The sequence below is a fragment of the Onychomys torridus genome, chromosome 12 (assembly GCF_903995425.1).
Source record: "Onychomys torridus chromosome 12, mOncTor1.1, whole genome shotgun sequence".
In the NCBI taxonomy this organism is placed as follows: Eukaryota; Metazoa; Chordata; class Mammalia; order Rodentia; family Cricetidae; genus Onychomys; species Onychomys torridus.
The window spans coordinates 24,481,436-24,508,337 of NC_050454.1; the positions used below are offsets into that span (position 1 = coordinate 24,481,436).

At 41.8% G+C, this 26,902-nt stretch overlaps 2 protein-coding genes across 4 annotated transcripts; one reads left to right on the forward strand and one right to left on the reverse strand.

Moving 5' to 3' along the window:
- Nepro (nucleolus and neural progenitor protein) lies at positions 1 to 16,693 on the forward strand. 3 transcript variants are annotated; one of them, XM_036203358.1, is made up of 10 exons: positions 1 to 173; positions 2,803 to 2,957; positions 5,064 to 5,143; positions 5,437 to 5,568; positions 5,811 to 5,888; positions 7,365 to 7,729; positions 8,084 to 8,145; positions 11,584 to 11,846; positions 13,397 to 14,139; positions 15,517 to 16,693. In XM_036203358.1, exons 1-9 carry the CDS (start codon positions 68 to 70, stop codon positions 13,860 to 13,862), a joined length of 1,707 nt encoding a protein of 568 aa, XP_036059251.1. In that variant the 5' UTR covers positions 1 to 67; the 3' UTR covers positions 13,863 to 14,139; positions 15,517 to 16,693. The 3 variants fall into 3 exon arrangements, with proteins under 3 accessions (XP_036059251.1, XP_036059252.1, XP_036059253.1); XM_036203360.1 differs by lacking the exon at positions 1 to 173 and adding an exon at positions 1,482 to 1,505; XM_036203359.1 differs by lacking the exon at positions 5,811 to 5,888.
- Positions 16,398 to 26,902, reverse strand: Gtpbp8 (GTP binding protein 8 (putative)). The gene is made up of 6 exons (XM_036203361.1): positions 26,531 to 26,902; positions 25,916 to 26,014; positions 24,208 to 24,338; positions 23,008 to 23,107; positions 20,484 to 20,602; positions 16,398 to 16,908 (listed from the first exon to the last, which is right to left on the reverse strand). The coding sequence occupies exons 1-6, from the start codon at positions 26,900 to 26,902 to the stop codon at positions 16,839 to 16,841; spliced, it is 891 nt and encodes a 296-aa protein (XP_036059254.1). The 3' UTR covers positions 16,398 to 16,838.

The window sequence follows — 26,902 nt, forward strand, 5'->3', positions numbered from 1 at the left end:
TCCGCCTAGGCCGCTCTAGCCGGCCTCTCGCAGCTCAGAGGTCCTAGGCCCTCCGGCGCGGCGCAGGATGGCCGCTGCGGTGCGGCGGGGCGCGGAGCCGTGGAACAGCGTGAGGATCCCGCAGGCGGGGAGCAGCAGCACACTGACGGTGCAGGACCGCAGCGCCACCCTAGGTGAGTGAGGCGCGCGTGGAGGTCCGGCGTGTCTCCCGGAGCCAGCGGGCCGGCTCACGTGGGGCGGGGGTGGGACTTCCTGAGCGCGTGGCACGCCGGGAAGGGTCGCGCTGGGCGGAAGGACGGGCTGCAAGCGTGCCTCCGGGACCGTGAAGCCGCTTGTCTCCTGCCGGCCTTTTAGCTGGAACATGAAAGCAAGGCTAGCCCCGGCCTGGCGCGTGCAGCTCCTAATCTTGAAACGCTGCCTGGGACCCTGTGCTGTCCCCCAGGATCGGGGCTGTCCCCCAAGCACCCTGCACCACCGCCTCGGACCTCGGGCTTGTCTCTAAAATGGAGCTCGTTTTTTTCCCTTCCTGGGCGAGGGAGTACTCGGGTCCCTCGGTTCTTCTTGATGGAAACAATCTCAGTTCCGAGACCGTTTTAGCAGTTTTATTTAGAAAACAAGAACTCCCAAAGAGATTCGGGGGGGGGGGGAGTGACAGATCAGTGGGGTCTGTTGTGAGTTATAGTTAATATATTATTCATGGAATCAGGTAATTGTATCTACCCTGTCCCAAATCATGGGCTGGATCTCTTCTAGGACTTTCTTTACATGACTTTTTTTTTTTTTTTTTTTTAGAAAATTCTATTGGGTGGGCGGGATGGAAAAGGTAGTTTCAGGCTTATCGATCCCCCGGATTCTTGTGGAAGAAGGCGAGAACAAACTTCTGCAATTAGTATGTTCTCTGGACTCAGTGCTGTGTGTGGTACTCCCTCAGACTCGTAAAGAAATGTAATAAAACATTAAAACATAATGCAAATACTGTTATGAGGTGAGGGGGTCTTTTGAAATGTGAGGTGATACCTGAGTGTGAAAACAGCCTACCTGCAGCCTGAAGGATGTTTAATTACAAATGGACGTTCAGACCAGGAGACCTAGCTACCAAGATACGCTGTAATTTTCTTGGTTACCTCATATCTATTTTTTTTTTTTAAAGATGCCAAAGGTCCTGTGACTGTCAGCTAAGAAATTTTGTTATTTCTAAAACTGGGGTTTTAGCCCACTCTAAAATGGAAATTAAAAATAGTACCAGTGTCTTGAATTAGGGAATGAAAGAGTTGATACCATGAAGCATTTGTAACTCTGGTATGGCAGTCGAATGATGGCAGCTGTCATTAATATTAAATAGACACATTGGGTCATAATTGTTAAATACAACCTATCACGTCATCTCACCTCTCTTCCCATCCATCTTTCCTATGCTGTTTAAAATTCTAACGCCTTTATTCCCAGCACTCAGGAGGCAGAGCCAGGCGGATCTCTGTGAGTTCGAGGCCAGCCTGGGCTACCAAGTGAGTTCCAGGAAAAGGGCACAAAGCTACACAGAGAAACCCTGTCTCGAAAAACAAAAAACAACAACAACAAAAACAACAACAATGCTTTGGAAAATTCACCAACTCTTAGCTAATTTAAATTCTCCAGATAGGGCGTGGAGGTGGTGGTGGTGGTGGTGGTGGAGGTGGTGGTGGTGGTGGAGGAGGAGGAGGAGGAGGAGGAGGAGGAGGAGGAGGAGGAGGAGGAGGAGGAGGAGGAGGAGGAGAAGACGACGATGACGACGACGACGAGGACGCCGCCGCCGCCTTTAATCCCAGCACTTGGGAGGCAGAGGCGGGCCAATTTCTGTGAGATCGAGGCCAGCCTGGGCTACAGAGTGAGATCCAGGACAGGAGCAAGGCTATACAGACAAACCCTGTCTCGACCCCCTTCCCCCCAAAAAAACCAGACAGTTGGGAGGGACAGAAGATTTAGAATGTTTGTGTTTCTTTTCTGAGCCACCAGGTGGCGCATTACACCTGCTTCACAGCTGCTCCTGTTAAGTTACATAATACAACTTCCATGGGCCCTGGTGGTTTCTCTTTTCTAAATGTAGATTCCCATTGATATTTGTGGGGGATTGGTTCCAGGAATCTTTCTATTTAAAATTGGGCACATGCTGAAGTCTCTGACATGGTCGTTAGTACTTGCAGTATGACCTACTCACAGCTTTCTGTATGCATGCATTCACTCTATAGATTGCTTATGGGAGTGTATACAGTGTGGCTGCAACTGAAATATGTTACAGATGGAATGTGGGGGACTATATCCAGTGTGAGGTTGGTTGAATGCACAGAGGGCACTCACGGGTAGATGGCTGAGTGCATTATATATTCTTATCAAAAAGTGGTATCCAAATACAGTTTCTTTGACTTTGAAGGCTGTGACTTCATCCATTCTGTCTTGCTTACCTGCAGAGCAAAGTGAGGGTTTTAGAGACATGCAGCATGTGCCCGGCTTTTACACCGGTGTATTCCGGGTGTAAGTGATGTAAGTGATCACCACCAAATGATGACTGTAGAGTAGTCATAGTACTCAACAGTCATGGCAAAAAGTGATGTAAGGACATACACACATTCATATTTAACAGATGTAATCGTTGACCACCTGGCACCATTTTCCAATTTCTTACATACTTGGAATCCTTTATTACATTTTCATAGTTGAGGCTGATTTGTGTTTTGATTTCTTTATACAGCGAATGTTTCTTTCAGCGTTTGGTGCAGCACATGTAGAAATGCATACCGAGTCTTGTTTGAACTGTTTCTGCTTTAGACATTTGCACTGCAGCTGTGGTGAAAGGGTGCCGTCTCGTCACACGGTCACTCAGGAGCCGGACCTTAGATGCCGAAGTTGACGTGTTGTGCTCCGTCCTCTACAGCAATCACAACAGATTGGGCCACCACAAGCCCCATTTGGCTCTCCGACAGGTGAGGGGAAGCTCTGTGCTCCACACGTAGCCCGGTACTGATGAACATGAGGATCACACTGCCACTTATATTTTGTTACTTATGGAAAGTTCATAAATTATTTTGATTCATAAATCTATAAGACACAATTACATGTTGGATATTTTGGCCTTTTATTTTCCCAAGATATTTTCAAAAGGCAATTTATGATCAGGAAGCATATTTTAAAGCTGGTGTGTGCCTTTAATCCTAGCACTTGGATGACAGAGACAGGTGGATCTCTGTTAGTTTGAGGCCTTCCTGGTCTATGTAGTGAGTTCCAGGAGAACCAGGGCTATGTAGAAATACCGTCTAAAAACAACACAACACAACACAAAACAAAACCCAAACCAAACACCCAAAAAGAAGTATATTTTGATTCTTTCCAATTTTTCACTATGCACAGTCTTTAACAGTGCCTTTGCCTAGGGCAAGAGTAAACTAATTTAAGCCCTAAAATCTTAAAAAAGAAAAGTTGTGGTTTAGTGTTGTGGTTTACGTCTTGTGGGGCCATAATCTAGTCATCAGTGTGCTGGTGTGAGTGGGTTTATGGTAAGTTGTGGTGTAAAGTGGTTTTATGCAAGTTTTAGAGATAAAGTAGTGTGACCTTCAACTCCAGGACTCTATGGCAGAGAGCTGCTGGAGCTGGGTTCTGTATGTGCTATTTACATACTCTGTTTGATAAGTACACTTTCAAATTTCAGTGTGCTGCCCACTGCCAGCTTTCCAGTATTTATTTATTTATTTATTTATTTATTTATTTATTTATTTCACAAAGTTCTTGGTCGACGCTGTGCTTGGTGCTGGATATACAGCAATAACAAAGACATAGTCTCTCACTGCGCAGACTCATTCTTGCTGGCTAGCTATACTCCCATTGCTTAAGGCTCGAGGGACAAGGATGCTCTCAAAGAGGATCATGGTCTTTTCCTACATTGTCTTTTTGGGGCAGCTTTTACCCAGGTCTTCTAACCCAAGAGCAAATGTGTTTACTAACTTCTCCACTGAAGTTCTTAAAAAACAGTTAAGAACTTCAGCGGAGAATTTTCCTTTCCCTTCCTCCCTTGCCCCAAACAATATTTCACTCACTGTACTTTCCAAGTGCATTACCGCCTTGGGCTGTCAATAACTATCTTAAAAGATGGTATCCAGACTTAGAAATGAAAAAAGGTAGGAGCCAGCTCCAGAGAATTTAAGGATTGAACTACGCTGAAGTAGATTTGATTTTTGGTAGTGTATAAGTAGCTCTGGTAAGATATGCCACTTACCAATACCAGTTCCCATCAGGAGCTTTACATCCTTCAACGTGCAGAGGCTGTCCAGGGAGGGCCCTTGGTGGGCGTTCCTGACGGAGAGTTTATATGGCATTTTGTGTGCTACATGGTTTGTTTTTCCCCGAGAGCCTACTAAAACCTGTTCTAGGAACTGGATTACGTTGGTGAACACACTGGACAAGGTATATTGTCTGCGGGGAGCTTACAGGATAGTTTGGAGAACAGGGCAGTCAGGCAGGATTGGCTATGCCAGCTGGTAAGAAGTGCTACAAGGAAAAGCAGAGAGGGGAGATTGGGATTCAATAAAGCATACCTGTTTTCGCATTCAGTTAGTACTTTCTGTGTTATCTGTCCTTATTACTCCAAGTTGGGATGTATTGTATACCATGTTATCTCCCATCATTCCTTGCATGTAGTTCAGGAGTTCAGTATAGATTTGTTCTATGACTAAGTCACTTTCCTCATTTCTGGTGTTTCAGACTGTTGAAACTGAGTAAAGTATCTTGTTTTACTAGATTCACGACTGTAAATATGTTCCCTCAACAAATTATAATATTGAGACTTATATTTATAAGCATACTTGAATACCTGGCACATAGTAATTTCTTGAATTGAGAACTTTGTTGGGTTGGTTAAATTACATATTCATGAGCAGAAGTCATTGCTTTGGGATTTGGGTTTCCTTGTCCTTAAATGAGAAGGTCTTCTGTGGCATATTTCCACCTGGGGAGTTTGTTTTCTTTGAGTTCTTGGACTTATCTGCGACACTGTTGTATTACATACAGTCTAATTTAAGCCGATCTTCCTCCTTCAGGTAGAACAGTGCTTAAAGCGTTTGAAAAACATGCATTTGGAGGGCTCAATTGAAGACTTGTCACAGCTGTTGTCTGCCAAGTAGGTGGCCCATTGCTTTGTCAGGATGCCTTTGGTATTCTCTGCTTGGTCTTGAGATATAATCAGCTATGCCAAGTTACATACCTTGTGTTTTGATAAGGGGCACCTGTTGACTGATGGGAGAGACTGGGGGGACTCTGAAATGTGGCTCACAGTAGGTTTCAGTGGAGAAGCAGTGGGTTGCTAGTAGGCATAACCCCCTCAGGCTGAGCCTAAAGCCAAGTCTTTACTTGAATACTACTCTAGAAACGTTCTGTTTAAAAATGAAAGCCGTGTCTTCTGTTTATGTCAAGTGAAGCTCAGCCTGGAGTTACCGAAAGCCATGCCGTCCCCAGCCAGCCGGTGGTGGAGGTGGTGCTGATGAAGGTTTTGGGAGGCTGCAAGTTGTTACTGCGCTTGCTGGACTGCTGCTTCAAGGCATTCCGGTATCCTTGACTGTGGGAACGCCGTCTGTGGAATGGGGGCTACTTGGGTTTATTTAGCTTCTCTTCGAAAGCTGTGCTGTAAGGTGGTGTAACCTCTGGGAATTCGTAAAGCTTTGCCTTTGGGCTAGGGGCTTTAATACCTTCAAAGTCTTCCATACTTCCAACTTATTTCTTTCATAATTTTAACTGTGAAGTCTCAAATTCTTTTGGTTTTGTTTTGCCAACTTAAACTGATTCTTCAGATTGACCGTGAAGCATTTGGTACTGCAGGAATTCATTATTTTGAACCTTGTGATGATTGGGCTGGTGAGCAGGTTATGGTATGTTTACGTTTCTACTCTTGTGTTTCATCTCTTCTTAGTATTCCCACAGTTTCATTTCACACTGTTGGCCATGGGATCTGAAGGGGTGGGTTTCCCTCTCTTCCCATGACACTTTATCTGTAGATTGTAAGCTGAGTGCTGGTGATTATGCCAGAGGAGTGGGCTTTGCCTGGCCGAGTAGCTGAGAAAGTGAATTCCTAGGACCTAGGAACTATAGTAATAGTAGTAATAATACTAATAATACTAATAATGGTAATAGTAATAATAATAACGGTGGCTATAGTAATATTACGGTAGGCTTTTGAAAAAGCTGCTGTTCCTGTGGTGGTCATAACTTGATCCTTTCCGACAACTGCTTTCCAATTTTAATAGCAATTAGCAATACAATTTGACCTGCCTTGTATGCTCTGGACTTTTCTTTTGCCTAACACACAGCTGCTCTCAAAACCTATTTGGTTGATGTAAATAACACTAGTAATACTAAATAGTAATACCCACTGAAAAAGGCCTTTTTCTTTTTCAAGATTTATTTATTTTATGTAAATGTGTGCTTTTCTATCTGCATGTATGTCTTTATGCCACAAGAGGGCATCAGATTCCCATTATAGATATTTGTGAGCCACCATGTGGTTGCTGGTAATTGAACTCAGGATCTCTGGAAGAGCAGCCAAGTGCTCTTAACTGCAGTCCTGTCTCTCCAGCCCCTCCCCACAAAGGCATTTTCTTGTGTGTTTGTGCAGCATAAAAAGGTTTGCTGGATAACGACACAGAGTTGGATCATTAGCTCTTTCTTGAATGTAGTAGAACTATCAAAACAACACAAATCCAGAAGATTCTTTCCACCTTCAAATGTAAACCTTGCTTTGATGTCTTAACCCAGATATATTTCATTTGTATTTTCAATCTTCTTTTTATTCTGCTTAATCAGAAGTCACAGCATTTGAATTACTAATATTACTTTGTTAATAAAAAAATTAAGGGAGGCTCTTACTATGTAGCCCAGGCTGATGCTGAATTCATGTTCTCTTACCTTAGCCTCCAAGTATTGTAGGTGTATACTACCAAGCTAGGCTTGCTAATCATTGTTTTAAAATGTTTAACTTTTGCTCTTTTCTGAAATGAAAAGAGATTTTACTGATTAAAACAATGGTTTATACTTAGAAATCCAAAACCACAAAAATGTGACTAACTTGAAATGCACCTGAAATCTCATCTTAATAAAATGCCCGTAGGTATCTGACACACACATGTCTCTAGGAAGTTCTCTTTGTGTAGCGTCAAATACTTGGATTTTCGTGTTCGGGTGGATTAACCTGGCAGTTTGCAAACACACACCATAGGCATTTTGTTTGGTTTTGTTTACTGTGTAGTGGCAGAGCTTGTAGCTGTGTATTTTCTGTTTGGAATCTTGTGTTTCTTGCATATCTGCAGACGAGATTACTAGCTAATTCCTGAGCTTCTGTTTCTTTCCAGGGTTCTCCATAAGGGACTTTTAAGGAGGCTGACTTCCTTGTATGAGCCACTGTTTGGATTGCTTCAGGAGGTCTCCAGGATCCAGCCCATGCCTTACTTCAAAGACTTTGCCTTTCCCTCTGATATTACCGACTTTCTAGGGCCACCCTACACTGACCTCTTCAAGGGCAAACCGCCTGCAGCTGTTACCACTAAAGGAGTAACTAAGTTACTAAATAAACTGTTTTCAATGAAAGGCCAACTGCCAAAGATCAATGAAGACACTTTAGATAGAATTTCCCAAACACCTGAACAAAAGAAGTTCTATCTGCAGGGAAGTGTGGACCTGGGACAGCCAGTGAAAACGACTAAAAAGACCAAGAACGGTGAGTTGCTTGGATAAGCACAAACTCTTCCTCATTTCTCTTAAAATTTCACTTGCTTATTTTTATTCTTTTCTTTTTTAAACACATACTTTTAAAATAAGCCTTTGAAAGCGTGATACAGTCATGCATTGCGTAGAAAGGAGATCAGAATCTCACTGAAGTCACTGATTATATTTAGGGAGGTATGAATACCACCCGTTTTCAAGGCTTGCTTCTAGTTCCTTCCTGGGCCTTTGCTTTATTCTCTTTGTTTCTTTGCAGTGACTTGGCAGGAAATGTCTCAGAGTTAAGAATTTGTTGGCAATTTGAAAGTCACATGGCTGAGTTTTCCTTTTCCTTTTTTTAATTCCACAGAAAAGCCACCGGGATTTGACGTGCGGGCTTTGTGCACAAGGCTGGGAAACAAGGCTACTCAGGTCTGTCTGGTTTAACTAGCACAGCTCTTCATTTCTATAAGTTTAGAGGAAGCTCCTCACTATGGACGGAGCAGGACTTGCCAAGCCAGACTTGGTTTTACTTAGTTCTCAGTGTGTTCTTTTGAATGAACAGGACAGGATTTTTTTACTTTCCTGGTTACTCCAGTTCATAGAGTGTGTTCAGAAGGGCTTCAATAGGCATTTTAAACAGGCATTTTAAATTTTAATAGGAATTTTAAAGTAACTGTATGGCTCATCTGAAGTACGGATGGTGAGCAGTTTAAGAGCATGGACTTTGTAGTTGCTGGAATCACCCAGCTGTGTGATCTCTAAGTTCTCTGACCTCACTATACCTCCCTTCTCTTCTCTATGCTCCTAACTTTGGGCTCACTTCAGTACATGAAGTGTTAGATGGACTCTTGAGTGTAGTAAGCATTTAGCTGATGGCAGATGTTGTTAGTAACAGCCATTTTGTCTTCCTCCTCCTTTGTCCTGAGGTGCCAGCCATCCTTTTGGGGTTCAAGCTTTAACTTGGTACTTTTTTTTTTTGAGCTGATGATCGAACCCAGGGCCTTGTGCTTGCTAGGCAAGCACTCTACCACTGAGCTAAATCTCCAAGCCCTGTACCTTTTAATAATGTCGGAAAATTGTTCTGGACTTCATGACTGATATGTACGTCAGTGTACGTCAGTGTCAGCCTTCACCCGGTAACTGCTTGACTTTTGTTGCCCTTTGTCTGGCTTCCTTTTGGGGTTATTTCTCCCATTTTATTTAAGAACTCTTAATCATTTCGAAGAACCTGTGGTGCGAATCCTGATTGGTCTTAATAATAAAAACCCGGAGCCAGATTTCAGGGTAAATGCTGAAAGTTCAGAGAGACAAAGGAGCAGTTCCTCAGCCTGAAAGGGGCCGAGCTCCTGTCTCCTCCCGCCTTATATTCCTCTCTCCACCCAGCATATCACTTCCTCTTTCCTCCTCCACAGTGCTGGGATTAAAGGCATGAGCCTCCCAAGTACTGGAGTCAAAGGCATGAGATCCCAAAGGCATGCTGGGATTAAAAGTATGTGCCACCACTGCCTGGCCTCCGTGGTTAACTAGTGGCTAGCTCCACACTCTGATCTCTAGGCAAGCTTTATTTGTTAGAGCACAAACAAAATATCATCACAAGAACCCGTGGTTTTTTTTTTTTTTTTTTTTTTTTTTTTTTTAAAGATTTATTTATTTATTTTATGTATATGAGTGCTCTGTCTGCATGTACAACTTTGTTACAGAAGAGGGCATCAGATCCCACTGTAGATGGTGGTGAGCCACCATGTGGTTGCTGGGAATTGAACTCAGGACCTCTGGAAGAGCAGCCAGTGCTCTTAACTGCTGAGCCATCTCTCCAGACCTGAACCCATAGTTCTTTTTTGAACTTTGTAACACAGATGGCAGCTTGCATTTTGATCCTGCCTAATTCATGACTTCAGAAGAAGGAAACATAATAGCAGGTCCTTTGAGCACCTGACACTATCTTAAATGCTTTATGTGTATTAACTCCCATCATCCTTAGAAAAGCCCTGTGAGGTAGATGCTTGCATTACTGCTTTCCTATTTTTTTAAAAAATGTATTTATTATATATATAGTGTTCTGCCTACATGTCAGAAGAAGGCACAAGATTACAGATGGTTGTGAGCCACCATGTGGTTGCTGGGAATTGACTCAGGACCTCTGAAAGAGCAGCCAGTGCTCTTAACCTGTGAGCTATCTCTCCAGCCCCCGGCTTTTATATTTAAACGGAGGAAACTGAGGCATAGAAAGTCTCAGAGTTCTTTAGGCCATATAGTTAAGTGGCAGGGATCAGGTTTGAATACAGGCCACGTGATTCCTTGTTACAGCCATCCTGGGGAGGATCTTTGAATTCTGGTCTCAAGAACTGTGGTGTCTGTGGGCCTTTCCACCTCTGCAGCTTGAAAGCCAGTTTACAGGGGAGCTGGGCTTGATCTGGTTGATTAGTGTCCTCCTTATTTAAGAGTAATTGCTCCCATATTGTAATTGGCATTCATAGGCTCTGCTTGTTTTTAGAGCAAATTATTGATCACAAAACAATACTAGAGGGTCTTTAATTTCATAATTATTTCTTTAGGTTCCTGTTGAATGTGGGAATTTACTTACTTATTTATTTGATAGACTCTCACTATGCAGCCCTGACTGGCCTGGAACTCACTATGTAGACCAGCAGGCTGACCTCAGAGACCCTTCTGTCTCTGCTTTTTGAGTACTGGGATTGGAAGTGTGTGCCACCACAAATTTGGAAAGAAAGTAAGCTTTGAATGGAAGATAGGTCAACTTGGTAGGCGGTATAATTTTCATAGAGTAGAAAAAGCTAGTAAAACCCAAACTTGACTTGCCATAGAAGAGACTGAATAAAGATGCTCTGTTTAGAGTGGTGCAAGCTTGGGAGGGTTGCACGCTTGATCATCTCATCTTGTCCACCAACTGACAGGCCTGCCATGCTGGGTGCTTCCCAGGGCTCCGCCACATCTTTGTTTTCTGTAACATTTAGACCCATCCTGAGGATTGTTCCCGGGGGGATAGAAATTGGTGGAAAACAACTGTAGTTTGAGGCAGTCCTGCTGGCACAGGTTTGTTATCCTGCTACTCGGGAGGCTGAGGCAGGAGGATGGCAAGTTCAAAGCCTCTCTGAACTAGAGTGAGTATAAACCATCCTGGGTAACTTGTTGAAGCGTGTCTCAGAATACAAACACTTAAAAGGCCTGGGCATACAGGCCACTTGCCAGGTATGCACGCGGTCCTAAGTTAGGTCTTCAATAAAAGAAATAAAGTAAAAAAAATAAAACAACCCCCAAATAAACAAACAAGGTAGTCCAGTGATGTCTGTGAAAGACTTGCGATTTTTTCCCTTCATCCTGTTAGGCTTTGACTGGTATTTAATCAGTTTTATTGTGTATGTTACATATGTGTGTGAGAGTATCTTGGGTTTTCTTTCTTTCTTCTTTTTAGTTTTTCAAGACAGGGTTTCTCTTGTAGAGCCCTGGCTATCCTAAAACTTGTTCTGCTGACCAAGCTGGCCTTGAACTCAGAGATCCGCCTCCCTCTGCCTCTGCTAGGATTAAAGGTGTGCTACCATACTGCCTGGCTTTATTTTGGGTTTCCTGTATACATTTAATTAAAGGGCAGATAGGACCTGCCTTGGTAGAAAGTAGTGTTAAAAGAATGGATAAAAAGGACAGGTCAATGTATTAAGAATTGCTTTGCCAAAAACAAACACAAACACAAACAAACAAACAAACAAAAAACAAAGAGAAAAGAAAGAAGAGACTAATTATTTGGAAATTATTATTTTTTTTAATGAATCAGCTTTCTAAAACTCTTATTCTTTTATTTACAAGTCAGTATCATTTTCAATGTATCTTTCTCACCTTTTTATGTTTCAGGAGACCAGCCTTGAGTTGAAATGCTCTCAATCCAGATTTAAGACAAGCAAACTTTCCTCTCAAAAGCTGACAAGAACTTCCCGGGCTGCTCACAATATTGTGCAGAGAATCCGGGTAACCCAGACTTTCACCCAGCTTTCTGAAGAAATCCAAATGGCAGTCGTGTGGTGCCGAAGCAAAAAGCTCAAGGCTCAGGCCACCTATCTGGGCAGCAAACTTCTTAAGAGTAACAGGCTCAGACATGTGGAAGCTCAGGGTTACAGGTAATTATGTTAGAAACGTTCTTTCTTTTTTCAGTAAGAAAGTGCACAGATGTGCATTACCTACTTTGTTTAAAATGGGATGGCTAGCAGCCCCCAGTGTGCTAACATAGGACTTGTTCAGTACAGTTTCATGTGTTGCTCATGGTGTCTGGGCAGTCAGGAGGAAGAAAGTGAATGAACAGTTCGCTGGACTTACTGATTTATGCGTCATCATTCTAGCTGGTTCATTCAGAGAGCATTAAGATTGCCCATGGCCTTCAAAGCATGCAACAGTTTTAGTCCTCAGGAGCTCCTGTTCTAGAGGGAGGTACCCTTCTGTGGATAGCATCAACACAGCTGAGTGAGAATGTCAGAGAAGTGACTGCTTCTGCCTAGGAGGCCCACATAGGCTGCAGGGGTTAGGGTCAGGTTTGATGCTTACAGCAGCTGGATGTTCACATATTGGTGTGTTCAATTTATCATGGTTCTTACATCAAAGAACAGTTTAGAATAGTGAAGAAGTAAATCATAATGGTGAACGGTTAGCAAGAGGGGTAACAAACTCAGGTTTATTGGTTAAACTGTTAGCCTCTACTTCCCAAGATATAGTGACCATGTTGCCCTGCTGCTGTTTCATTAGTACATTTTTTTTTTTTTTTTTCTGTAGTACATTTTGTAAAACATTTAGTGTCCACAGTACTCTGCAAGGTGGTATTCTCATTCCCATTTCATACATAGAGATGGTTTTGCTCAGGTACTGGGACTGGACATCTAGAACTCAGTTCAGTTCCTGATTTTTGTTTTTGTTTCAATTCAGAGATGCACCTCCTTTTTACACAGTGAAAAGTCACTGCTTATGGTCATGAATTGCTTATTACACAGGGTTTCCTCAAATGATGATGATTACTTTTTTAAGAATGAAGGGAATTGGGTAAGGCACATAGAGCTATGTTAGTCTTTACCAACAGCAAGTAGTTTGCCAAAGCCAGAATATGCCATAAGGTAGCGAAGCAACTGCCTAGACTCATCAGCTGAGTTCTGCTGCAGATGTGAGGGGTACAGTGCAGCTCACACTTGGGGTATCCCCAGCTGTCAGTCTGTCTCCGCCAGAAGCCCCTCTTCTCTTGTACTCCTTTCCTGTTCATTGCCCGCCGCACCATGAACTTAGCTAGGAACGGGTTCTGACCGCAGCGCTTTCCATTTGTCGTATTTTGCACTTTCCACCCGTTTACCCAGGGAACAGATTGTCAGCATGAGGGAAAGGCATGGCTCTCAAGTCACCATTTGTGACCTTGCTGGGCAGTTCTGGGAGTTACTTTGAGGGCAAAATGGAGGCACATTCGCCTGTGTTCTGAATCAGGGAATCAGGCTCTGAAAAACACTCTTAGGTTGGAACTCCCATTTCCTCACTTTGTATGTTTGAGGTTATACATACACACAGGCCCAGGACCTACTATAAACTGTACTTTTTATAACTGTACTGTACTTCTGTTGGAAACTGGTGGACAAGTTAAAAGTGCTTGAGACTGTAGCATCCTACTAAGTTGAGCTTTTTCTCTTCTGTCCTTTAGCTTACCAAAGAAGCTACAGTGCATGAAAACATCTCTTTGCAACTGCCTTCTTCGAGGCTCCATTGTCAGCACTTCAAAGTGTCCTTCCAGACAAGGAAGATCAAAGCATAAAGTTTTATCGAGACAAAGGAAACCGCAGAGAAAGTTGCAGTCAACTCTTTTAAAGGAAACCCAGCAGGTCCCTGAAGGGACTCTGAAGAACTTGAGGGGCACCAGTGCTAAGTGGAGCCGCTCAGATGGGACAGTTCAGAGGACAGATGTCTGTCCTAACAGAAAGCAGGTCTTGAGAAGACTTTCAAAGCCTGTCCTAAAAACAAAGGAGATGGGGATCCACAGGAATCTCACAGCAGGCAGTGGAAATGAAACTGCTTTGCGGACAAAGAGACAAACACACACACACAGTGTGCCAGAAGCTGCTAAAGAGGCAGATGACATTGATGATATTTTTGCTTTGATGGGAGTGTAGCTGTGCATATGTGAAACTGTGAGCCAAGCTGGTTCGGGGTTCTGCTGTTTTAACTGTTTTAAGCGGGACTGCTGAGAGCTGGAAGCACTGCTTGGCCAGGAGCTGCTTCTGTGCAACATTCCACAGGAGTGCACGCCAGTTCAATAAACCTTTACAACAGCAGCACGGTCAGCTCGTCAGTTAGTGTTTGCTTGGCTTTGACTGAGGAGGCTGTGCAATATGATGAAAAGTGTCACTGTCTGCCCCTGAGTAACACCTACCTTCTTGACTGAAGCAAGTAGGTTTCTGAAAATTAGATGTTTAGGATTTACTAGGGAGTTAAGATCCCAAATTCACAAAATCTTATATATCTGAGGGTAAATGGAGCAAGTTTAGAGTAGCAAGGAAGCATCATAAAGGTTTGGCTGTGTGCACGCACATGTGTGTGTGTGTGTGTGTGTGTGTGTGTGTGTGTGTGTGTGTGTGAACATGTGCATTGATATCAGAGGATAACTTGTGAGATTTGATTCTCTTCTTCCATCTGTAGGTCCCAGGGTGCAGCTCACATTTTCAGGCTTAGCAGCATTTGTGTTTACTGGCTAGGCTATCTCACCTGCCCAGGTTCTTCTCTTGAATAACAATGTGTATGTATGCCAGTGTATGCTGTTACTAAGATGAATTATCAAACGATTTGCCATTATTTGAATAGTTAAAACTATTTAATCTTCATTTTATCACTGTAACTCTTAGGGTATATTACAAGGCTTTTGGAGTTTTCTTCTTGTTTCTATGGAATGCAGCTAAGAAGTAGGTGAGTGTATGCAAGGAATTATCAAATTTGTAACCTGGGATCAATGCCATCACCTGACTTTTGACATACCTGTGCTGCTCCCGGAAATGGCAGTTATGGAGAAAAAGCAGGGAGTCTTCCCCTTGCCCTCTGTAGTGACCAGCTGTCCAATGACAGCACAAGCCTAAAGTCTACAAGCCTGGGCACAGCTGGACACTTGCCTCAAAGGCCTGAGGGTGGGAATGTGGGACTATGTATCTGGACTTTCCATACTCACTTCAACTAGAGTACAACTCCTTTCTGCTCTCCAACATTTTGACCACAAACATGAGGCTCAAAAAAGTTACAAGTTTGGAATAGTTCTGATTTTGGACTCTTGGATATGGGACATTCTACTATTAAAGTCTGCAAACAGTCATACATTCGGTAATCTGAACCACTTCCAGTTCTTAGCATCTCAGACACGGGTTGAAAGGCGCATTAGGTGTCCAGTCATTTTTAAGTGTCTTTTTAAATCCTCTTAACACTACTGGGTCAACCAGTGTTGAGTAGGCCTGGACTTTGCCTTCTGCTCTGGGGACCTGTCCTGGCTTCTAGGCTTTTTAAGGTGTGTGATCTACGTATGTAGTGTACGTGTGTGTGTGTGTGTGTGTGTGTGTGTGTGTGTGTGTGTGTGTGTGTGTGTGTGTGTGAACCTCTGGGCTTAGACAAGCTACAGGAATTACTTGGCACTTAGGTACGTGCACTTGGGAAGAAGAGTATACCTGCTTCATCCTCTGGTCTCAAAGAAAACCCAAGGTTTTGTGTCTGGTGGGAATGGGACCTAGTGCGTCATCTATGCTAAGCCATGGCTTTACCACTCAACTACATTCTCTTGCACAACAGATCCTTGTCCTGAGACTGCTCACAAAGTCCTCCGCACCAAGCACCAGTGTCCTGGTGGCCAGGCCTGCTGGGCAAGCTTTCCTCCGACTTCACCACTCCTATTCTCTTCCATCACCTCACAAGAACTGCTACCATGAGAAGCTTTGATAGCTCTGCTTCTGGCGGAAGAATGTTTTTGGATGTAACTCTTCTGACACCTATGCTTTGCTTTGTGGTTTTAAAAAAATTTTCTTTGCTTTAAATACTGCTAATTAGGATAAAACAGACTATTAATTATAAAGCAAATGAAAACATTTATCACGGAGTTTTAAAAAGGCACAAAGTTGTACAGCCTTACCGCAGCTCTAACGTCCTGACAGCAGTCTCGCTTTGAAACACTAAGACACTCCATGAAGAGTTGATCTCTATAAGAAATCTGCTCCTGTGAGCTGCAGGTCAAAGCCAGTCTTCCTGTTCTAAATCCATAGTACAGTGATTCTAAGCTGTCCCCCTGACCGTAAATTCATTTCCTCACTTAAAGCTAGGTCTTGTTTATCTCTGCTATTTGTTTCAGGGTAGGATGCTTTTTGTGATAAAAGCCTATGTGTTTTGCTGTGTCCTTTGGTTGGTTTGGGCTTGCAAACATACAGCTGTCATCCACATATGTAACTTGTTAGCTTTCAAAGCTAAGGTGCTGATAGCCATCAGTGAGGTAAGCAAACATCAGGTGATTTTCCCAAGGACCACGTAATAACACACACTAGGAGAACCTGAATCCTGGATTCTGATCATCAATCCTGTGTTCACCCAAAGGGCAGTGAACAGTTCTACCTGACTGGTGTTTCCATAAACTGGCAAATTTTGAGAATTTTTTCATATTCAAATAAAGACTAGAGGAAGAATTATAAGCATACATGAGATCCTTTACTTTTCTACTTACCTATGCATGCTTTACAGAAAGGCACCCCACCTTACCTAGTTCACATTCACAACATTAAAGATGGTAGACATTTTGTATAAGACAAAAAACTAATAATATAACAAACCTCTCTACATAGTAGTAACAGAGTCTCACTTCATGTATTTCTATATGCTCTTGGACTTGTCAGTTTGTTAAAATAGAAAAAGCAGCTAGCATCTGTCCTAATGAACATTATGATTTAATTATAACCCTCACCCCCAACAAATTCATTTTTGCTTCAGGATGATGCAGGTTTTAAAGCTTGCTGATTCTCCTGCAAGTTGAGATGCACAATATTTAAAACAATATTGGAATTCTTCAAGATGTTTAACTCCAGTTGACATGAAGAACGCTGAACCTTCTTCACCTACCCTGGGAACATTTACTTAAGACTTCCTGTCACATCTGCTATAAAGCATTTCAACAGATGGACTCCAGAATAGGTCACTGCACTGGAAAAAGAGAAGAAAATTTAATTTTTCCCCTTATAACAGAACTGAATTCATTTTATGGAAAGTTGTTTTTTCTTTAAACAAGCTCTTATGGTGCCATGTTGGTGCAATGCCTTTTAGTCTGTTCTATCTTCTTCCTCGTCAGTTTCAGGCAGTATTCTGCACTATCTGAAACAGACCCACTCATCTATGCTGAGGAGCCACAGCATCTGATCCAGTTCTTTCAGGATCCTAAACATTCTACCACACCTTCCATTTTGCTTTCTGTTCTCCAGCGTAAGTCCTGATATAGTTTGGTCTTTTAAACATCTGGAAGTATTTTGAGGTTAAAAAAATAATCATTGGTCGGGCAGTGGTGGTGCATGCCTTTAATCCCAGCACTCGGGAGGCAGAGGCAGGCAGATCTCTGTGAGTTCGAGGCCAGCCTGGGCTACAGAGTGAGGTCCAGGACAGGGACCAAAACTACACAGAGAAACCCTGTCTCGAAAACCAAAACAAAAAACCACCACCACCAAAATAATCATCAACACACACTGACACACTTATGTGTCTTTCTCCATCCACACAGAAGTGGACAACCACGGTCTCTCAGGCCTGAACATCCTCTGGTTTTATAAAAGGTGGAATCTTCCCTGTGGTGCTGCCAGCTCTGTTAATATGGACAGCAGTTTGGATTTCCGGCCAAAACTACCATGCCAAAAATAGCCTTCTGATGGCTTCTACAACTGAAGCAAGCACACAATTTAAAGGGAAGATAATTGGATGGTCCACACACTAACTGGCGCTCTGCATTAATGTGCAATGTTTCTGTTAACTCACCATTCTATTCCCAGAGTCAGTTCTCATCTGCTTGGAATTTTACTACACAAAAGTACAGAAGCAATTAGACTGTGCCTACTCACCTATTTTCCTATATCATTTATAAAATACACCATTCATAATAATCTATACTTCTCTGTTGTGTTGGGGCAGAGTTCATGCACAATATCACTTAATTTTTGTCTGTAGGTTCAAAGCCAAATCTTTCCAGACTAAGTGTCTTTACCTGTCTCTTAAGACAGCAGTTCTGAACCTGTGGGTCTTGACCCCCTTGGCAAACCTCTATCTCCAAAAATATTTAAATTATAATTTACAACAGAAGCAAAATTAGTTATGAAGTAGCAATGAAATAATTTTATGGTTGGGGGTTACCACAACCTGAACTGTATTCTTTCTTTTTTTTTTTTTGGAGTTGAGGATGGAACCCAGGGCCTTGCACTTGCTAGGCAAGCGTTCTACCACTGAGCTAAATCCCCAACCCTGAGAGCCACTGTCTTAAGAGGATACAGAAAGAAAGTAAAATCAAACCTGACTTATTTACAGTACTCAATTGTGAATAGGCCAAATTCCATCTGAAGGAATGTCTGGAGCTTTAACAAGCAAGCGAGCAGGTATATACAAGTCTAGCAAGGTTTGAGAGCCATGAGCACATTCCTACCAATGACTGCTGGGTTAAAGTGATAGCCAATTTCTTTCAGGACAGTAGGCTTCCATGTCTCAATTCTGAGTGCTGGGTGGCTTTCTGCAGGGCTTTGGTTACACGTGGTAACTATGTGTGGCAGGGTCATGCAGCAGAGAAAGCTGTCATGTCTAAAAAAGCAAATGCCTTTACAAAACACCAGGAATCCAATAAAACACAGGTTAAGCCTAACCCTGCCACTGATGATTGGCAAGAAATGAAATTATGTATTTAAAGTGTATATACCAATCATAACACATGATCCTTCTAGTGACATTTACCAGTGAGAAAACAGACCCAGAAAAAAGCACAACAAGTGGCTTTAAAACCGGTAGCCTAACAGAAACCACACGTTATCTGACCCTATGGCCCAAGCCCTTCCACTTCAGCAGATCCTCTCTGTAACTCCATTTCTCACTTCTGTGTGAAACAGGCATGTTTACTCTGAAGATCAGTGCAGCATGCTCCACGTGCAGCACCCCTCCCCCCCAATCTGTTTTCATATAGCTTTGGTTAATGTCAAGCCACAATCTGACAGGACCCGTTTTGGGGGTATAGTATACGTATACGAAGTGTGGGAATATTGCCTCATCAGTCCCTTTTTTGGAACTCTGTAATTCCATTGATGTAGCTCCCAAAATTATTAATTTTCCCTAGTAACATCATGCTGTTAATTCAAACTCAACTTATAGTAACTAAAATTGACATTTTTTTTTCAACCTAGGTATATATTAGCCATGATGTGCTAGTTTAACTGTGTGCTTTTAAACCCACTTTACTTCTTCCTAAACAGTTAAAGTCAGTGGCTGCTTCCTGTGAAATGTCGAGGGCTTGGGGGTTAGGACGTCAGTCCTATCTCTAGGACTCCACTGCACTTGCAGGATGAAGCAAAGCAACAGGACAGATCTGAACGTAGGTGAATGAGAAGAGCATTTTGGAGGATGTGGATCCTGAAAGGCACATTCATAATCTCAATTTCCATCTGATCTACACTGATATGACTAATATAGTTAAGGGGACAGTTCCACCTCCATCAAACGGTTACAAGGTTTTTTATTTTCTCACAAATTACCATGGTGCCTCCCACAGACAAGTCAGGGCAAGGAAACCAGAGATTGATGCTCCATCTACCTCAGTACACATTACTACCCAAGATACACAATAGAAGTAAAAACCCAAGTTTTTCATGAAACCCTATCATAGTGTTCCAAAACTGACCAGCTCAGAAAAATACCTATTCTGTCTGTTTAGTTTAATTCAAACTTGAAATATTTTTTCTTCTTTATATAGGCCTACCTTATATTAAAATTTTAAATTATTTTTTTGAGGGAGAGGGTCCTAATATGTAGTCCAGGCCGGTCTTGAACTCAGCTCTATATAGCCTGTCAATTTTCAGGCACACTGATCTGTCAGGGACTGAATGAGCTTTTGACCACAAGATAAACAGTGTTCATTGAAATTAAGGAGATGGGCTGGTGAGCAGCTCATAGATAGAAGGGCTTGATTGAAAGCCTGAGGACCCGAGTTCAAGGGGCAGAGCCACAAGGTGGCAGACAGGAAAGAAGTGACTCCAAAACAGTGCCCTCTGACCTCCACAGGCACACCACTGCATGAATGTGCCCGCACATGCAATAGATAAATCAGTCACCTTGCTTTGTCAAGTTTTCATTTCTATCATGGTCTAGGGTTGAGCCAGCTGAAGTGGAAAGAGAATGAAGTACTTACATGCTGGCTGCAAGAAAGAAAAAAAAGAGAGACGGAATCAAGTACTAACAGACTGTACTGAGAACTCGCAGCTAAATAGTTTTCCAAGTGGCACCTCCATCAAGGAACACTGATTTCACAGTAAAGGCTCTTTTTCCTCTTTCTTTCTTTCTTTCTTTCTTTCTTTCTTTCTTTCTTTCTTTCTTTTTTTTTTTTTTTTAAATTTGTTTTTGTCTTTTTGAGACATGGATTTTCTGTGTAACAGTCCTGGAACTTGCTTTGTAGGCCAGGCTGGCCTTGAACTCAACAGAGATCTACCTAGTAAAGGCTTTTAGTACGCAATGTTATTAGAGCAATTTAATTTGATTCTTACCTTATAGGAAACAACTGAGGAAAACAGCCTTGTGTTTGTGTGTTAACGAACTTCTGGATCTGAAGCACTTGTTTTAAAAGATAGCCCTTGGAAGATTTGTCAATTTTTGTTAATATCATCTATAGGAAAATAATTTAAGTATTAGAAATAAAATTTAGCAATAGTTTTACACATTTTAACTATAATTTTTCAGTTCAGTTGAGTTGGTTCATGTAAATTTCTTAATCTCTATCTACATTCTCATCTATAGAATAAAAACAAGCCATAAATAATTTGCTCTGATGATGATCTAAAATATGTCACATATAAAGTGTGCACCGTGTGTCCGCTACTTAACAATGCTTTTAGTACACAGGACCATAATGCCTTGGATTTTATTTAAAGATCAGTGAGAACCACTGGACCACATTTATAATTGATATCAGCTGTTTTATGTGATTAAAATGTATTTTATAGTCTAAGATATTTAAGTGAATATAACTTGGTTGAACCACATAAAGCTGCCAATATGTAACAATTTTGGAACCAAAAAGTTCAATTTTACATGTAATCCTCTAAAGGAAAAATCAGAAATTGGGTTATTTGTTGGATATATCTACTATAGTATTCTTGGTAAATCTAGAATGTTACTTATCCAACGGGAGGAAGGTCACATCATGGGTGATTAAAAATCAAAGAAAAAGTGAAATTTCAATCTATCAGGTTTTCTCAGGGAACATTAAACACTCAAACACACACTCTTACTTGAAGCTGCTGGTGGTGGGGCTTATCCATGCCAAGCCAGTGGTATTTCATTGAACTATAACTCCTCTAGGCTAAAATTTAAAGTCATCTTTTTGTTTGCTCTTTTCTGCCTTCTTGGGTAACTGGATTACTGCTGATATCTTAATTCCTTAGCCAAAGAAGAAAGTATTCCTTTCAGCTAGAACTGGCGGAAATATATGATTCACAAAGTGAACCTGTGATAATCAGGACTACTATTACTTTACAGCCAGTTTGATAACATTGAGTCATTTTTATACTAATTCCTTGATGCATTATAACAGTGTCCCTAGTATTTCCTAGGACTTCTGTAAATCCCAAGAACTTCACAATTCCAAGAATACAACAAAAGTGGCTGCCGAGTTCATGGCTTTATTCACACGCAACTTCACTGCTTCTACTTAGTGGTTTCTGACAGTCTTTGAAAAGTAAATTATAGTCATTGAATTCTTTACTTTCCTTAAAATGAAACTTTAAGTCTATCTGCAAGTACTACAAAGCAAAATTAATGTGGATACTGACGTACTGACCTGTATTTTAGTGCAGGTCAATTTTATGCTAGTAGGAAAAGAAAAACAAAAAACAAAAAACTAATGAGATAGTCCTAAAATAAATTTTTAGTTACCTTTTTATTTCATGTGACTAGTGTTTTGCCTGCATGTATGTCTGTGTGAGGGTGTCAGATCCTCTGGAACTGGAGTTACAGACAGTCGTGAGTAGTCAAGTGGGTGCTGGGAAATGAACCCGAGTCCCCTGGAAGAACAGCAGGGCTTCCAACAGCAGAGCCATCTCTCCAGCACAGAAAATAATATTTTTAAGAATAGAAAAATTCTCTTGTGTGTGCTGTATTGGAATCGCCTCAGTTTTTGGTGCAGTTTTAGTTACATCTTCATAAGTACTAGACCATGAGCTGCTGTTTAAGAGCTAGTAACGTGTTTTGGGCACATGTTTGTACTGCCATAAAAAATACCTTGGGAAGGAAAAGCATTTCAGAACACTAGATGGACAGTTTAAGAAACTGACTGTAAAGGTAAAGCTTGTATAGCTCCACTATGTTAAGAGCACACACTGTTCTTTCAGAGGGCCTGAGTTGAGTTTCCAGCACTCCCAGTGGTAGCTCACAACCTGCTCTAACTCTAGCTTTAGAGAAATCTGCTGCCCTCTTCTGGCCTTCATAGGCATCTGCATACAGGTGACACAGGCATGTGTATGTGTACACACACGTGTTCTCTCTCTCTTCCCCCTTCCTCCTTCCCTCCATAAATTTAAAAACTTAAAGCTGAAAGAAGGAAAAAAAAAGAACATATCAGAGAACTTAAAGGCATCTTTGATTTTTTTTTTTTTTTTGGTGTGTATATTGTTGTGTGTATAAGTGTGTGTGTAGACATATGCACATGGGTTGGCCTGTGGAGGCCAAAGGAGGACATGTGTCTATTTTATCACTCTTGCCTTTTTCCTTTGAGCCAGGGCCTCTCACTGAATCTGGAGCTGGGCTGGTAGCCAGCAATCATGCGATCCTCTGGTCTTCAACCTCTACCATGCATACATGGGTATGCATGTGACCCCACAGCTTCTCATATGGGTGCTAAGGACTAGAACTTAGGTCCCCATGCTTGTGTAGCAAGCATTCTTCCCATGGACCTTCTCCCCAGGGACTCCTCTATCTTCTGAGGAAACACCTGCTCACTACTAACAAGTGCATGTGCACATGCATCTCAACTGTGATTTCTAATTGCCACCGCACGGCTAAGGAAACACTTACCACATAAGGCAATGCAAATTCTTCACACATTTCTATGGCAATATTGTCTAACTTTGTAATTCCAACAACACTATCCACTAACAAAAATGTTCTCTTCAAGCTGCAAGAATAGAAAGAAAATAGTGGCAATATAAGATATACTCACTCATCTGTCTCTCATCCTAGGAACTTCATCCTGTGGTCCAATAGGACTCAATGCAGTTTATTGTACTTTCAATAACTAAATTTACTAAATACCAATTTATTTCAATAAGAACATATTAAGCTGACTGAGTCATGACAGAAAGAGAAATGAGATCCTTCCTGTAAGACCTTAAAGTCTAGTGGAAAAAAGAGACAAAAATAAAATTTATTATAATTTTAATATTACTTTAATTTTGTACCTTTTACATGTAAAGGACAAGGAACAAATTTATATATGTATACACACACATTTATTTTGTGATGCTGAGATAAAATCCAGAGCCTTTAGCAAGTTAGGCAAGTACTCTGTTACTGAGATACATCCCTAGTTTATTTTTTTAAACGAATATTTTTTTCTTTTCTTTTCTTTTGGTTTCTTTCAAGGTATGCTTCCACTGTGTGGCCCTGGCTATCCTGGAAGTCTCTTTGTAGATCAGGCTAGCCTTAAACTCAGAGATCTGCCTGCCTCTGCCTCTGCTAGGATTAATGGAATGCACCACCACTGTCTGCTATTATAATTTTTTTTTATGTACTTCAGAAGCCTAACATTATTTTCCTCTAGACTGTGATTTTTCAAACACATTATTGCTTGATTACTTATGGAGATCAAAAAATAAAGACATTTTCAGAGTTTGTGATGACTGAGCTACTTGAAGACAGAGTCTACTGAATTTTATTTAAATCAATTAGCTAACAATTTTAATTTTCAAAATTAGCCAGCTGAGAGTTGGTTGGTTTTTTTTTTTTTTTTAAATGAATGAACTATTGAGTACTCTTTATAGTTTCACCTTGAGAAAATAAATGAAATTGAGATTTTCCTGAACTATAGGCAGAAGCTAGACAGGCAGTGTGTACCCTGGTCCTCAATATTGTATCACAGAGTAATATGAGGATAAAATGCACCTACAAAGAAGTCATTTGATAAATCTGAAGTATTTGCCATGTGTAGAATACCCTTGATTTAAAAAGTGCTTTGGGACTAAATGTGTAACTACTGTAAGAAAGAAATTTCCTTACTTCGTCCGTTCTTTTAGATAGGTCTCTACCATGTCAACAAAGTCTTCCGGGGCTCTATAGCCATAACCTGGCATGTCCACCAATGTAAAATATTTTCCAACTTTGAAAAAATTCATTTTCTTTGTGTGGCCCTGATAAAGTAAATGGAAAAAAAAAAAAGCTGGCTTAAAATATGTCCTTTATTTCATGACTAGAAATGTTTCTATTCAATCAACAAAAATTTATTAAAAGTTGAAGTATAATTATGAATGCAAAGGGAAAAACATGAAGATTAGTGGCCACCAATAATTAAAATTATAATTAAAATCTTTTCAGTTTTTTTTTTTTTTTAAAACACATTTGGCTTAAAAGCTTTACATTTCATATTAAAAAGACACAGACAAACTATTTCAGATTCTTTCCCATCTTGGTGTCTGTGAACGGCATCCAGATTGAAGTTGTATATCTGCCATTAGCCAGTTCTCCGATGAACAAATACAGAGTAATGAGCTGGGTGCTGATCAAATGTTTATCCTATCACACAAGTTCTTAATATACCATATCCAAGGTTGGACAGTTCTTATTTGCAAACTAGTGTTTCCCTAAACCAAGATGATTTGTATGTGGGTTTTAGTGTCCTCATAGACATTTTTTTAAAAAGAACTGTGCAACACCACAATTATTAAATAAAGTGCAATTAAAATTGATGCAAAGATAAAATACGGCTACTATGCTTTTGTGTTCATGAAACACTTAGGAATCAGGAAAGGAAAGACAAACAATGTAAAGCCAATTGCTTGGATCTTAGAAAAGACCCTATCAAAGGAGAGGGTTTTTATAAATGATGATTAAGTTCCTGGTTAGCTTATTTGTCCATCTGTTAGAAAGTGTGTTTAGAACTCTATATTCTAGAACGAAAAGAACCAACGTCATCCACTGTCCTCTTATACAAGAACGGAATCCATCCTACCTAGAAGTCATGGTTTAGCTGGCTTATTTGGTGAGGAAGAAGGAGTGAAGTGCTGAGGAATGGAATCATGAGTGATGGAGCCAGAGAATCACTACGTGGACGGGGGAGCAAACACCTCGTGGTTTCGTACAAGGGCTTAAACTTAATGAAAGGGGTAGGGAACATGGAGCATTACAGCTGATGGGACAGGTCTACGTGCAGACGCTAAGGGAAGAGGAACCAGGGTTGAGTTTGAGCAAAGGCTTCTTTAGATAGCAGCTGAGTCTGCAGCATTGCAAACAAAGTAAATGGGGGAAATGACAGAAGCCAGTAGAGCAGAGTGTCTGTGAAAACAAGACTAGGCTGGCCTGGGTAAAATAAGAAGCAGGACTGGTATATATGCAAGAATGTATGAGAGTGTGCATGAATAGAGAAGGTACAGGATTATAGAGGATAACACAACTTTAAACCCGTTTTTCCTACAACCAAGGTAGAACTAGATGCTCATTATTATATAAGAAAACAGAAAACAGCAATAAAATACTTAATTTGGCAATTAGAGAAGATTTAGACAAAGGATGCTTTCCTCAAGATATTGGCAAGGCCTCTAAAGTCAATTCAGCTATACTTCCTCCCCCCCCCCCCCCCAAATACACGGCACTAATGATATGTCTTACCTTATTACTTGTTTAAAAGAAACCTCTTCTCTAGGAACTTAGCAATTATGATCTCTTGCACCTTCCAATACTTAGGTCTCATTTTTAGTAAATTCAAGCATACCGGTTTTTTTGAGACTCTGACTTCTACATCAGGGGCCAGCGAAAACAAGGCCTTTATCAAGGAGGATTTTCCAACATTGCTCCGACCTATGAAACACACCTAGTATGAGGGGCAAAAAGGAGAATGGAGAACTTAGAGAACAGAAGAGTGGTTTATTTACTAAATGTTCTATTTGCGGGGTTGGAGAGATGGTTCAGTAGTTAAGTGCACTTGCTGCCAGAGGACTCTGGTTCAATTCCCAGCCCAAATGGCTGCTTTCAAATGCCAGAAACTACAGTTCCGGGGATGGGGGTGGGGGGGGGGGGGGAAGGGGGATATGATGCCCTCTTCTGGCTTCTGAAGGCAACAGCAAGCACGTGGTGCACAGACATGCATGCAGGCAAAACACACATCATGAAATAAAAAAGGCACGGGCTGCTGTTCCAGAGGGCCGAGGTTCGATTCCCAGCACCCACGTTGCGGCTCACTGCGGTCCTCCGTGGGCACTGCACACAGGCGTGGTGCAGCCACACCGAAGCTTTCTTTCTGTTGGTCTGATTTTTTTTTTTTTTTTTAAAGTCTCTCACGTTGGGTGACAAGAAACGAGCAGGGGCGAGCGAACTCAAGCTCTCTCACCTCCGGCTGCTGCAGGCTCGGGGCGTGGTCTAGGCGGACCGCGGAGCTGAGGTACTCGATGCGGTTCCGGGCTGTGGCCGCGAAGACGCTCTCCGCCCTGGCGATGTCCTCCAGGCTGGGGTCGAAGAGCCTCTGTTCGATCAGGCCTGGCCCGGTGTCCGAGACGAGGTGCTGTCCCAGTTCCCGCAGCGGGTACAGAACTTTCGTTAGCTGTTTCTGCGGCAGCCGCAGCACTTCAGCGAAGGCCGGGGACGTGCTGTAAAGCCGGGGCCGACGCCCCAGTGCTGGCGCCATCTCAAAGAGCCTTCGCATCCTAGGCCACAGCCCAGCAGCCGCCATTTTCCTCTCCCAGAATCCTCGCGACCATTTCAT